This window comes from Sinohyriopsis cumingii, chromosome 3 (assembly GCF_028554795.1).
Source record: "Sinohyriopsis cumingii isolate HCF-2022 chromosome 3, ASM2855479v2, whole genome shotgun sequence".
NCBI classification, from domain to species: domain Eukaryota; kingdom Metazoa; phylum Mollusca; class Bivalvia; order Unionida; family Unionidae; genus Sinohyriopsis; species Sinohyriopsis cumingii.
The window spans coordinates 139314679-139330871 of NC_142963.1; the positions used below are offsets into that span (position 1 = coordinate 139314679).

Below are 16193 nucleotides of genomic sequence, written 5' to 3' on the forward strand. Positions count from 1 at the left end.
AGAATAAATAATTGAATGATAAAAATTTGTATCAGACACGATCAAACAAAATAAAAACGCGATTTATAAGCATCGAATGAAAATTGTTTTCAATGTCTTTAAGGCGAAGTTTTAAACTGCTTCTAAACTTTGATCAAAATGTATCAGATTTAGATTTTAACCGCTTTATCGGTAAAGGTTCGACTCCCATACTAGGCTCGCAATTTTTTTTTATTAATTGGGGACACTTCAAATCATTGCCATTGAGCGTGGGTGTAAATTGATTAGATATCACTGAATTAATGGAACATACGGGCGAATTTAATGTTAGAAAACAATGAATCATGTCCTTGGGGATGGCCAGTTGCACCAGTATCCTCAGAAATTACTCGAGGGGTAGATTGGCAGACGAGAGAGAGAGAGAGAGAGAGAGACCATCTGATATAAAGGTAACAGGGCATTGAAAGTGGCGGCGGGAAGTATAACATATCCAGTTAAACGAAAGAAATATACGAAATCATTCTTTTACATTTGACAGATTATCTTGAGGTGATATTCCGAGACCATCGTTTAACAATGAAACTTTAATATATACTAGCTTATGTCTTCTGTTTAATTCTCTCAGTCCAATAAACGATTTCATATATATGAAATTCTGCTTTTTATAATGATCGATTTGATCCATAGAGTGAAGTTTTAGAGATTGCATCAGACTTAAACGCTCAACAATAAAAATATACTTGAACACTAACAACAGTTTAATCTAACTTTGGAATCTGAAGCATATGTTTTCATCACTGTTTACTTTTTGATAATTTCATCAGCCTAAAATGTTCAGCAATAAACAGCAGTACTTGTACCTTATTTGTAGTGCCGATTGTTAGCTTTGATCTCCTATAGGCAACACTACTTGTACCTTATTGGTAATGCCGACTGTTAGCTTTGATCTCCAATAGACAACAGTACTTGTACCTTATTGGTAATGCCGATCGTAAGCTTTGATCTCCAATAGACAATAGTACTTATACCTTATTTATAATACCAATCGTAAGCTTTGATTTCATCAGCAGGAGTAAGCTAACCAGAATATTTATATGCCGTTTTATGCTCTTCAGGTAAATTTTCAATCAAGTTTCGTGTCATGATTTGGTGGAATGTTAAAGTTATTACAGATTATGTTAATTTATTTAAGATACTTTACATTTTGTTTACAAAGTTGTTAAGTAGTTTCTGAATGAGGTAAGAGGCAATTACCACTCATTCTAACACTGTCATGGAATTATAATTTTTAGAACGTTATTGGTAATTACCACCCATCCAACGAATGCCATGGAATGCAAATTTAATTATGTCATTGGAAATTACCACCCATCCTGCTGTGGCTATATAATGCTAATTTTAATTATGTTAGTGGTAATTACCACATATCCTTCTACCTAATTTTAATAAAGTTGTTGACAATTACAGACCAACCCAGACCGCTCCGGTGGCCTAGTGGCTAGAGCGTCCGCCTCAGATGCGGTTCGAAGCCCGGTAGAGTCATATCAGAGACTTTAAAAATTGGTACTAACAGCTGCATCGTTTGGCACTCAGCATTAGGAAGTTAGTGTTAGGACTGGTAAGCCTGGTGTCAAAATAACGTGACTGTGTTGGACATCATGCTACATGTCTGCGGCATGATGCCCCAGTGTTAGGCATCACAAAAACTGTTACACTGTAGACATCCTAGCGATATGACTGAAAAAGTGTTAAAGCTACGTCAAAAATCCAAATCACACACACACACACACACACACACACACCATTACCAGTGAACCTACTACTGTCATGACATTTATTCAGTTCAGAAGTACCAAGTTATTACCATATGTTCCATGTCGTGTACATAATTTTAAATGTTGTTCTGTGTCTATTTGTCTTTATTCAACAGTTTCCTTGGATCCCGCTCGTTCTGTGTTTTGAAATAATATTGTTCTTGTACTAATTTTCTTCCAGCTAGACTATCGGGCGGTAGAAGTTCTCCAAATGGGATCACTTTTTTGGGACATGCTGCTGTGTTTGCTGCTTACACACTTACAGATCTCAGTGAGACGGACACATGGCATGGTGATTCAAAGTGTTACACGGTTCAGAGCGATTATTTGATATAATTGTAATGTAAGACACAGACTGGCTAGTAGTTTTGCATGTGCAGTGGAACTCATTTACAACCAAGTCGTATATAACGAATTTCTTGCTAGACCAATATGCTTTAGTCATTTCAATCCTCGATTGTTCGCGAACTCGTCTATTGGGGTGACGGGGATAGAGAGGGGCATTTGCATAATTATAATAATCTTACGCATAGATAATTCGATGGGTTTTAAAATGTTTTGGGCAAGACAGTGATGGCTTCAATGAACCAGAAATGCACACAATGGTTGATTGCAATGGTTGATTGCATAATTCATGTTTATTGGATTGCATAATTCATGTTTATGGGATTGCATAATTCATGTTTATCGGATTGCATAACTCATGTTTTTTTTGGATTGCATAATTCATGTTTTGCTGAAAATAAATAGGGTGTCAAAATTATGTTTGAAAATTTGAATATCATGTATCCAATTTATTTTTTATGTCGGGTTCCACTCTAATTGCTTTGTAGATTGCTTCGATACGCTTTTGTGCAGAAAGTGCTTCATAATGATTGCACCTTTGTTAGACTTCGATAGAAACAAGTGTACAGCAACCAAAACGTAAATCATCGAAAATACAGGCAAATCAATAGCTGTGTTTATTCTTTATTTTTTCATAATTTAATGATTTTGACGTCATCCCTGTTGTGAACCAATTAGAGGTTAATATTCGCTGAGTTGAAGATATGGATTATTTGATATTTACCTTGCTTATTATCGTAATTGCTGTAATGACTACAATTCTGAAAGAATGTTTGCATATGCTGTATTTCAGTTGGAAATGCTGTATTTCAATTAGTCATATAGCAGGTTCCCTTTCGAAGAAATGCTGTATTTCTATTGGTCATGCTGGATGTCACTTTACAAGAAATGATGAATTTCAAGTGGTCACATAGGGTGTCACTTCAAAAGAAATACTCTATTTAAATTGGTCACATAGGGTGTCACTTCAAAATAAATGCTGTATTTCAATTGGTCACATAGGGTGTCACTTCAAAAGACACGCTGTACTTGAATTGGTCATATAGGGGGTCATCTTCAGACAAAATGCTGTATTTCAGTAAGTCACATATGGTGTCACTTCAAAAGAAATGCTGTATTTCAATAGGTCACATACGGTGTCACTTCAAAAGAAATGCTGTATTTCAATTGGTCATATACGGTGTCACTTCAAAACAAATGCTGTATTTCAATTGGTCACACAGGGTATCATTTCAAAAGAAATGCTGTATTTCAATTGGTTACATAGGGTGTCACTTCAAAAGAAATGCTGTATTTCAATTGTGCACATAGGGTATCACTTCAAAAGACACGCTGTACTTGAATTGGTCATATAAGGGGTCATCTTTAGACGAAATGCTCTATTTCAGTAAGTCACATACGGTGTCACTTCAAAAGAAATGCTGTATTTCAATTGGTCATATTTTGGGTCCCTTCAAAAGCTATGCTGTATTTCAATTAGTTAGACAGGGTATCATTTAAAAAGAAATGCTGTATTTCAATTGGTTACATAGGGTGTCACTTCAAAAGAAATGCTGTATTTCAAATGGGCACATAGGGTGTCAGTAGTTAAGTGGGCCACTTTACCGTCAATGGGAATTAGCATTACAAGACCCCTTGGGCAACTCTAGCGTCAAGGGAAATTTAACATGGAGAAAAATCGTGGGCAACTCTAGGGACAATGGGAATTTAACATAGAGTTTGGGTCTGTCTAGGGACAAGGGAAATTAACATGGGAATAGAGTTTGGGTCTGTCTAGGGACAAGGGGAATTGAACATATGGAAATTGAACATGGTGGGTCTGTATAGCGTCAAGGGGAATTGAACATGGTGGGATTGTCTAGGGACAATGATGGTAGAGGGTCAAACACGACAGAGACAGAAACATACATACACTAGTACAAGCGTGAGATTTATATATAAAGCATTACCAAGACCTGAAATCTTGCTGGGGTGTTCAAAAATTTGCATAATTGTAATGGTGCTATAAATAGCTATAATCAAGGAAATGCTCAACGACAAAATGGATGTGACTAAAAGTAACGCTAAAATGACGAAATTGTCCCAGAATTTAAAGGAAAATAAACATATCCCCGAAAATTAAGTTACAATGGTTTAGACTAAAATGGATAAAATTAGTAACTACTTACAATATCAACTTCTGTGACGATCGTGAATAAATACCTATGTATCTATAATCAGCTGAAATTCCTATGAAATCCCACTATCTATTTATAGCTCCAACTTGTGGGTTTTTTCTTTGGAAAATCCCACTATCTTTTTATAGCCTTAGCTTGAGTGACGTTCCTGTTTATGAATTCTAGTATATATGTATAGCTACAAAATGTGGAAATCCCCAAGTCGATATTTATAGTCTCAAAATTTCCAGCGTCAGTGACGTCACTGTACTGAACACTAGGGGATAAATGTCAACAGTGTTGCAAGTGGCTGACCTGAATACACGCTACTGCAGGTAGGTAGGCAGAGTGTATCTGATAGGGATAAAGTGAGTTTTTATAGGGACAAACAGAGACCAATACACACACACACACACACACACACAACGCACGCGCGCAGACATACGCACACACACACACACACACACACACACACAGAGGGAAGAGGAAAAAACAAACCCCAAATATACTATCAATACAGAAGAGAGATAACACAAACCCCAAATAAACTATCAACACAAACGTACGCGAACGCATACAAACCCCAAATATACTATTCACACAACGTCGCTAACGCATACAAACCCCAAATGTGCTATCCACACTCGGGAGGAAGAAGAAAAAACAACCAAATATACGATCTACACAACGTACGCGAACACACACACACACACACACACACACACACACACAAGGAAGAGTCAAAAACAAACCCCAAATATACTATCAACACAGAAGGGAGATAATACAAACCCCAAATAAACTATCCACACAATCGTACGCGAACGCATACAAACCACAAATATACTATCAACACAGAAGGGAGATAATACAAACCCCAAATAAACTATCCACACAAACATACGTGAACGCATACAAACCCCAAATATGCTATCCACACTCGGGAGGAAGAAGAAAAAAACAACCAAATATACGATCTACACAACGTACGCGAACAAACACACACACACACACATACACACACACACACACAGAGGGAAGAGTCAAAAACAAACCCCAAATATACTATCAACACAGAAGGGAGATAATACAAACCCCAAATAAACTATCAACACAAACGTACGCGAACGCATACAAACCCCAAATATACTATTCACACAACGTCGCTAACGCATACAAACCCCAAATATGCTATCCACACTCGGGAGGAAGAAGAAAACAACCAAATATACGATCTACACAACGTACGCGAACACACACACACACACACACACACACACACACACACACACACTCACACACAGAGGGAAGAGGAAAAAACAAACCCCAAATATACTATCAACACAGAAGGGAGATAATACAAACCCCAAATAAACTATCCACACAAACGTACGCGAACGCATACAAACCACAAATATACTATCAACACAGAAGGGAGATAATACAAACCCCAAATAAACTATCCACACAAACGTAAGCGAACGCATACAAACCACAAATATACTATCAACACAGAAGGGAGATAATACAAACCCCAAATAAACTATCCACACAAACATACGCGAACGCATACAAACCCCAAAAATGCTATCCACACTCGGGAGGAAGAAGAAAAAAACAACCAAATATACGATCTACACAACGTACGCGAACAAACACACACACACACATACACACACACACACACACAGAGGGAAGAGTCAAAAACAAACCCCAAATATACTATCAACACAGAAGGGAGATAATACTAACCCCAAATAAACTATCAACACAAACGTACGCGAACGCATACAAACCCCAAATATACTATTCACACAACGTCGCTAACGCATACAAACCCCAAATATGCTATCCACACTCGGGAGGAAGAAGAAAAAACAACAAAATATACGATCTACACAACGTACGCGAACACACACACACACACACACACACACACACACACACACACACACTCACACACAGAGGGAAGAGGAAAAAACAAACCCCAAACATACTATCAACACAGAAGGGAGATAATACAAACCCCAAATAAACTATCCACACAAACGTACGCGAACGCATACAAACCACAAATATACTATCAACACAGAAGGGAGATAATACAAACCCCAAATAAACTATCCACACAAACGTACGCGAACGCATACAAACCCCAAATATGCTATCCACACTCGGGAGGAAGAAGAAAAAAACAACCAAATATACGATCTACACAACGTACGCGAACAAACACACACACACACACATACACACACACACACACAGAGGGAAGAGTCAAAAACAAACCCCAAATATACTATCAACACAGAAGGGAGATAATACAAACCCCAAATAAACTATCAACACAAACGTACGCGAACGCATACAAACCCCAAATATACTATTCACACAACGTCGCTAACGCATACAAACCCCAAATATGCTATCCACACTCGGGAGGAAGAAGAAAAAACAACCAAATATACGATCTACACAACGTACGCGAACACACACACACACACACACACACACTCACACACAGAGGGAAGAGGAAAAAACAAACCCCAAATATACTATCAACACAGAAGGGAGATAATACAAACCCCAAATAAACTATCCACACAAACGTACGCGAACGCATACAAACCCCAAATATACTATCAACACAGAAGGGAGATAATACAAACCCCAAATAAACTATCCACACAAACGTACGCGAACGCATACAAACCCCAAATATGCTATCCACACTCGGGAGGAAGAAGAAAAAAACAACCAAATATACGATCTACACAACGTACGGGAACAAACACACACACACACACACATACACACACACACACAGAGAGGGAAGAGTCAAAAACAAACCCCAAATATACTATCAACACAGAAGGGAGATAATACAAACCCCAAATAAACTATCAACACAAACGAACGCGAACGCATGCAAACCCCAAATATACTATTCACACAACGTCGCTAACGCATACAAACCCCAAATATGCTATCCACACTCGGGAGGAAGAAGAAAAAACAACCAAGTATACGATCTACACAACGTACGCGAACACACACACACACACACACACACACACACACTCACACACAGAGGGAAGAGGAAAAAACAAGCCCCAAATATACTATCAACACAGAAGGGAGATAATACAAACCCCAAATAAACTATCCACACAAACGTACGCGAACGCATACAAACCACAAATATACTATCAACACAGAAGGGAGATAATACAAACCCCAAATAATCTATCCACACAAACGTACGCGAACGCATACAAACCCCAAATATACTATCAACACAGAAGGGAGATAATACAAACCCCAAATAAACTATCCACACAAACGTACGCGAACGCATACAAACCCCAAATATGCTATCCACACTCGGGAGGAAGAAGAAAAAAACAACCAAATATACGATCTACACAACGTACGCGAACAAACACACACACACACACACATACACACACACACAGAGGGAAGAGTCAAAAACAAACCCCAAATATACTATCAACACAGAAGGGAGATAATACAAACCCCAAATAAACTATCAACACAAACGTACGCGAACGCATGCAATCCCCAAATATACTATTCACACAACGTCGCTAACGCATACAAACCCCAAATATGCTATCCACACTCGGGAGGAAGAAGAAAAAAAACAACCAAATATACGATCTACACAACGTACGCGAACAAACACACACACACACACATACACACACACAGAGGGAAGAGGCAAAAACAAACCCCAAATATACTATCAACACAGAAGGGAGATAATACAAACCCCAAATAAACTATCCACACAAACGTACGCGAACGCATACAAACCCCAAATATACTATCAACACAGAGTGAAGAAGAAAAAGTTTTTTGAAAGCACCTAAGCCCTCACCTGCAATGACCAACTCTGCCAAACACCTACACCCCACCCCCACTCCCAACACTACAAAACCCATTTAACCCGTTATTTTATGGCATCAGTGTGTGATTTAGGAAACATCAAGACACAAAATGATGGATGAATAGACTTACTATTGTTTACCGACTTGCATGCCTAAAGAGCGTGCGTGAAGGAAAACATCCTTCCATTTCAATTCTAACTAAAACATGATCCAGAGGGATAGAGAGAGGTGAAAGAGCACAATTTCATAAAGTATGAGTAAAAACAAAACACGCCATCCTTATTATACAATGTCAAGACCAAGAGACACTTACGTTTTCTTTCTGGTCTATTCTCTTTTAAAAGGTAGTATGAAATTTCACATCAGGGCCAACGCATCGGCCCACATTGTCAATTTTTCCATTTCCATGTCTTTACTGGCACAAGTTCTTCATCATCTTCAATTTCTTCTTCTTCTGAATCCCTCTTCTCTGTTTCGTCTTGTTTTTGTTTCTTCTCTTTTCTCGTAGGGCACTCTGAATTCCAGTGTCCTTTCTCCTGACAACGATATTAGGTATCTTGACTTTTGTCTCTCTTTCTTAGACGAAGCAGGTATTCTGGAGACAAATACCCATTTACCTTTGCAGATATAGCAAACTTCATTAGCACTTACACACTTTCGTATGACTCTCATCAAATCAACAATCAAAAGAGTAAGTTTTGTTGCCACTTTCGCATGTGAATTATGCTTTCGTATGACTTTTAGCAAATCTTTGACCAGCAGGTCGATCTGTGCTGACTCTTCCATCTTCTTGATCGTTTGAGAGCGGAATGAATACTCTGACGCTAAGACACTCTCCTTATATACAGGGACCTGCTGCGTATGAAACCTAGTCAAATGTAATTTTGCAATAAGATGAAACGATTTCATTGAGGAAGTAAAAAGCAATGATGTACCGTATCGCCTCACACAAAACCTGAAGTGTTAGTTAAAATCCGTGTCAGCGATTTCGAAGACGACATAACTGAGCTTTAATCAATGCTCTCCAATTATGCCACAAAACCACGAGTCCTCATTCACGCCAAAAGAAATTTCGTTCGGTCCATAAAAAATAGTATCATATCTGAGAAACGCAAAAAGGAACTTCCAGAAAACTGAGAAAGACGGCTTACACCTACAACGTAAATGTATGAGTTCAAGTAGTGCGTAAAACTTAGTCAAATTAAATTTTTATAGTCAAGACGAAACGATCTCTTTTCGAACAAGAAAGCAGACACCAAGCGACAATGGCGATCCGTGTCACACAACACTTTTCAAAATGTATATTATCAGAGGTTTGTTCTAGCGATCTGCACGGTTAAATTAAATGTTGATGTATTTTGCAATAAGACGGACACAATTTCCATGGGATCGCCCATGGTCCGAATGTTCGTGCATTAGTTTAATTTATAAAAATATTTTTTTTATATAAATCGCCTATAGGATAGACCCAGTAAAGCATGGCCATTCTCGTCACTGTGTGAATAGCTACTCAAGTCAATTCGAAGCGAACGCGGTAAGAAAATAAGTATAGCCAATGAAATGGCTTACAACGGGTGATGCATTGTTTTGTTCTAGGACTGTGTGGCATAATAATCCCTATGTTCTTGCGTTGTTACCATTACAGTGCAGACAGACTGAAATGTGAACTTACAAGCCCTCTTTGTGTGTATTGTACCATTTCCTCTTACCACATCAAAATACTGAGCGTCACAGTATTGGTTCGCGTTTTCAAACTGACCATTTTTTTATATCTCACTTAAACATTTCGACATAAACACTCACACTCACATCGGTAGAGTCAGAACAGACGTGTTACAGTATTGAGGGGCATGTTATCTTTTCGTTTTCAAACTAATAAATTTGGGGCTTGTATGAAGTAAAGAACCGAAAGTACAGTGAAACTCAAGGATGATGACCCAATCTGTCTGTCTATTGATGCGTGTATTTACTTAAGAAGAAATATGACCTCTAAAACACAAAGAGATACGGCAAGCATGATTAGATCAAACACAACGATGTTTTCCTTCACGCCCGTGTAATTTAGAGTTTCAATCGTCTTTGAAGACAAACTTGGTCTCCTTTTGTAGGGCTCGAAATACAAGCCACAAATATACTATCAACACAGAAGGGAGATAATACAAACCCCAAATAAACTATCCACACAAACGTACGCGAACGCATACAAACCCCAAATATACTATCAACACAGAAGGGAGATAATACAAACCCCAAATAAACTATCCACACAAACGTACGCGAACGCATACAAACCCCAAATATGCTATCCACACTCGGGAGGAAGAAGAAAAAAAACAACCAAATATACGATCTACACAACGTACGCGAACAAACACACACACAAACATACACACACACACAGAGGGAAGAGTCAAAAACAAACCCCAAATATACTATCAACACAGAAGGGAGATAATACAAACCCCAAATAAACTATCCACACAAACGTACGCGATCGTATACAAACCCCAAATATAATATTCACACAACGTCGCTAACGCATACAAACCCCAAATATGCTATCCACACTCGGGAGGAAGAAGAAAAAAAACAACCAAATATACGATCTACACAACGTACGCGAACAAACACACACACACACACACATACACACACACAGAGGGAAGAGGAAAAAACAAACCCCAAATATACTATCAACACAGAAGGGAGATAATACAAACCCCAAATAAACTATCCACACAAACGTACGCGAACGCATACAAACCCCAAATATACTATCAACACAGAGTGAAGAAGAAAAAGTTTTTTGAAAGCACCTAAGCCCTCACCTGCAATGACCAACTCTGCCAAACACCTACACCCACCCCCACTCCCAACACTACAAAACCCACTTAACCCGTTATTTTATGGCATCAGTGTGTGATTTAGGAAACATCAAGACACAAAATGATGGATGAATAGACTTACTATTGTTTACCGACTTGCATGCCTAAAGAGCGTGCGTGAAGGAAAACATCCTTCCATTTCAATTCTAACTAAAACATGATCCAGAGGGATAGAGAGAGGTGAAAGAGCACAATTTCATAAAGTATGAGTAAAAACAAAACACGCCATCCTTATTATACAATGTCAAGACCAAGAGACACTTACGTTTTCTTTCTGGTCTATTCTCTTTTAGAAGGTAGTATGAAATTTCACATCAGGGCCAACGCATCGGCCCACATTGTCAATTTTTCCATTTCCATGTCTTTACTGGCACAAGTTCTTCATCATCTTCAATTTCTTCTTCTTCTGAATCCCTCTTCTCTGTTTCGTCTTGTTTTTGTTTCTTCTCTTTTCTCGTAGGGCACTCTGAATTCCAGTGTCCTTTCTCCTGACAACGATATTAGGTATCTTGACTTTTGTCTCTCTTTCTTAGACGAAGCAGGTATTCTGGAGACAAATACCCATTTACCTTTGCAGATATAGCAAACTTCATTAGCACTTACACACTTTCGTATGACTCTCATCAAATCAACGATCAAAAGAGTAAGTTTTGTTGCCACTTTCGCATGTGAATTATGCTTTCGTATGACTTTTAGCAAATCTTTGACCAGCAGGTCGATCTGTGCTGACTCTTCCATCTTCTTGATCGTTTGAGAGCGGAATGAATACTCTGACGCTAAGACACTCTCCTTATATACAGGGACCTGCTGCGTATGAAACCTAGTCAAATGTAATTTTGCAATAAGATGAAACGATTTCATTGAGGAAGTAAAAAGCAATGATGTACCGTATCGCCTCACACAAAACCTGAAGTGTTAGTTAAAATCCGTGTCAGCGATTTCGAAGACGACATAACTGAGCTTTAATCAATGCTCTCCAATTATGCCACAAAACCACGAGTCCTCATTCACGCCAAAAGAAATTTCGTTCGGTCCATAAAAAATAGTATCATATCTGAGAAACGCAAAAAGGAACTTCCAGAAAACTGAGAAAGACGGCTTACACCTACAACGTAAATGTATGAGTTCAAGTAGTGCGTAAAACTTAGTCAAATTAAATTTTTATAGTCAAGACGAAACGATCTCTTTTCGAACAAGAAAGCAGACACCAAGCGACAATGGCGATCCGTGTCACACAACACTTTTCAAAATGTATATTATCAGAGGTTTGTTCTAGCGATCTGCACGGTTAAATTAAATGTTGATGTATTTTGCAATAAGACGGACACAATTTCCATGGGATCGCCCATGGTCCGAATGTTCGTGCATTAGTTTAATTTATAAAAATATTTTTTTTATATAAATCGCCTATAGGATAGACCCAGTAAAGCATGGCCATTCTCGTCACTGTGTGAATAGCTACTCAAGTCAATTCGAAGCGAACGCGGTAAGAAAATAAGTATAGCCAATGAAATGGCTTACAACGGGTGATGCATTGTTTTGTTCTAGGACTGTGTGGCATAATAATCCCTATGTTCTTGCGTTGTTACCATTACAGTGCAGACAGACTGAAATGTGAACTTACAAGCCCTCTTTGTGTGTGTTGTACCATTTCCTCTTACCACATCAAAATACTGAGCGTCACAGTATTGGTTCGCGTTTTCAAACTGACCATTTTTTTATATCTCACTTAAACATTTCGACATAAACACTCACACTCACATCGGTAGAGTCAGAACAGACGTGTTACAGTATTGAGGGGCATGTTATCTTTTCGTTTTCAAACTAATAAATTTGGGGCTTGTATGAAGTAAAGAACCGAAAGTACAGTGAAACTCAAGGATGATGACCCAATCTGTCTGTCTATTGATGCGTGTATTTACTTAAGAAGAAATATGACCTCTAAAACACAAAGAGATACGGCAAGCATGATTAGATCAAACACAACGATGTTTTCCTTCACGCCCGTGTAATTTAGAGTTTCAATCGTCTTTGAAGACAAACTTGGTCTCCTTTTGTAGGGCTCGAAATACAAGCCACAAATATACTATCAACACAGAAGGGAGATAATACAAACCCCAAATAAACTATCCACACAAACGTACGCGAACGCATACAAACCCCAAATATACTATCAACACAGAAGGGAGATAATACAAACCCCAAATAAACTATCCACACAAACGTACGCGAACGCATACAAACCCCAAATATGCTATCCACACTCGGGAGGAAGAAGAAAAAAAACAACCAAATATACGATCTACACAACGTACGCGAACAAACACACACACAAACATACACACACACACAGAGGGAAGAGTCAAAAACAAACCCCAAATATACTATCAACACAGAAGGGAGATAATACAAACCCCAAATAAACTATCCACACAAACGTACGCGATCGTATACAAACCCCAAATATAATATTCACACAACGTCGCTAACGCATACAAACCCCAAATATGCTATCCACACTCGGGAGGAAGAAGAAAAAAAACAACCAAATATACGATCTACACAACGTACGCGAACAAACACACACACACACACATACACACACACAGAGGGAAGAGGCAAAAACAAACCCCAAATATACTATCAACACAGAAGGGAGATAATACAAACCCCAAATAAACTATCCACACAAACGTACGCGAACGCATACAAACCCCAAATATACTATCAACACAGAGTGAAGAAGAAAAAGTTTTTTGAAAGCACCTAAGCCCTCACCTGCAATGACCAACTCTGCCAAACACCTACACCCCACCCCCACTCCCAACACTACAAAACCCATTTAACCCGTTATTTTATGGCATCAGTGTGTGATTTAGGAAACATCAAGACACAAAATGATGGATGAATAGACTTACTATTGTTTACCGACTTGCATGCCTAAAGAGCGTGCGTGAAGGAAAACATCCTTCCATTTCAATTCTAACTAAAACATGATCCAGAGGGATAGAGAGAGGTGAAAGAGCACAATTTCATAAAGTATGAGTAAAAACAAAACACGCCATCCTTATTATACAATGTCAAGACCAAGAGACACTTACGTTTTCTTTCTGGTCTATTCTCTTTTAAAAGGTAGTATGAAATTTCACATCAGGGCCAACGCATCGGCCCACATTGTCAATTTTTCCATTTCCATGTCTTTACTGGCACAAGTTCTTCATCATCTTCAATTTCTTCTTCTTCTGAATCCCTCTTCTCTGTTTCGTCTTGTTTTTGTTTCTTCTCTTTTCTCGTAGGGCACTCTGAATTCCAGTGTCCTTTCTCCTGACAACGATATTAGGTATCTTGACTTTTGTCTCTCTTTCTTAGACGAAGCAGGTATTCTGGAGACAAATACCCATTTACCTTTGCAGATATAGCAAACTTCATTAGCACTTACACACTTTCGTATGACTCTCATCAAATCAACGATCAAAAGAGTAAGTTTTGTTGCCACTTTCGCATGTGAATTATGCTTTCGTATGACTTTTAGCAAATCTTTGACCAGCAGGTCGATCTGTGCTGACTCTTCCATCTTCTTGATCGTTTGAGAGCGGAATGAATACTCTGACGCTAAGACACTCTCCTTATATACAGGGACCTGCTGCGTATGAAACCTAGTCAAATGTAATTTTGCAATAAGATGAAACGATTTCATTGAGGAAGTAAAAAGCAATGATGTACCGTATCGCCTCACACAAAACCTGAAGTGTTAGTTAAAATCCGTGTCAGCGATTTCGAAGACGACATAACTGAGCTTTAATCAATGCTCTCCAATTATGCCACAAAACCACGAGTCCTCATTCACGCCAAAAGAAATTTCGTTCGGTCCATAAAAAATAGTATCATATCTGAGAAACGCAAAAAGGAACTTCCAGAAAACTGAGAAAGACGGCTTACACCTACAACGTAAATGTATGAGTTCAAGTAGTGCGTAAAACTTAGTCAAATTAAATTTTTATAGTCAAGACGAAACGATCTCTTTTCGAACAAGAAAGCAGACACCAAGCGACAATGGCGATCCGTGTCACACAACACTTTTCAAAATGTATATTATCAGAGGTTTGTTCTAGCGATCTGCACGGTTAAATTAAATGTTGATGTATTTTGCAATAAGACGGACACAATTTCCATGGGATCGCCCATGGTCCGAATGTTCGTGCATTAGTTTAATTTATAAAAATATTTTTTTTATATAAATCGCCTATAGGATAGACCCAGTAAAGCATGGCCATTCTCGTCACTGTGTGAATAGCTACTCAAGTCAATTCGAAGCGAACGCGGTAAGAAAATAAGTATAGCCAATGAAATGGCTTACAACGGGTGATGCATTGTTTTGTTCTAGGACTGTGTGGCATAATAATCCCTATGTTCTTGCGTTGTTACCATTACAGTGCAGACAGACTGAAATGTGAACTTACAAGCCCTCTTTGTGTGTGTTGTACCATTTCCTCTTACCACATCAAAATACTGAGCGTCACAGTATTGGTTCGCGTTTTCAAACTGACCATTTTTTTATATCTCACTTAAACATTTCGACATAAACACTCACACTCACATCGGTAGAGTCAGAACAGACGTGTTACAGTATTGAGGGGCATGTTATCTTTTCGTTTTCAAACTAATAAATTTGGGGCTTGTATGAAGTAAAGAACCGAAAGTACAGTGAAACTCAAGGATGATGACCCAATCTGTCTGTCTATTGATGCGTGTATTTACTTAAGAAGAAATATGACCTCTAAAACACAAAGAGATACGGCAAGCATGATTAGATCAAACACAACGATGTTTTCCTTCACGCCCGTGTAATTTAGAGTTTCAATCGTCTTTGAAGACAAACTTGGTCTCCTTTTGTAGGGCTCGAAATACAAGCCACAAATATACTATCAACACAGAAGGGAGATAATACAAACCCCAAATAAACTATCCACACAAACGTACGCGAACGCATACAAACCCCAAATATACTATCAACACAGAAGGGAGATAATACAAACCCCAAATAAACTATCCACACAAACGTACGCGAACGCATACAAACCCCAAATATGCTATCCACACTCG

General features: G+C 38.5%; 1 protein-coding gene across 7 annotated transcripts in view; it reads left to right on the forward strand.

The window, feature by feature from the left end:
* LOC149803951 (inter-alpha-trypsin inhibitor heavy chain H3-like) overlaps nucleotides 1-2748 on the forward strand; it is a 118942-nt gene extending 116194 nt beyond the window's left edge. For all 7 annotated transcript variants that reach the window (XM_089953773.1, XM_089953776.1, XM_089953775.1 and 4 more), the window contains one exon: nucleotides 1975-2748. In XM_089953773.1, the coding sequence (XP_089809899.1) occupies nucleotides 1975-2129 (155 nt within the window). In that variant the 3' untranslated portion in view covers nucleotides 2130-2748. The remainder of the gene's footprint in view (nucleotides 1-1974) is intronic.
* The last annotated feature ends 13445 nt before the right edge of the window (nucleotides 2749-16193 follow it).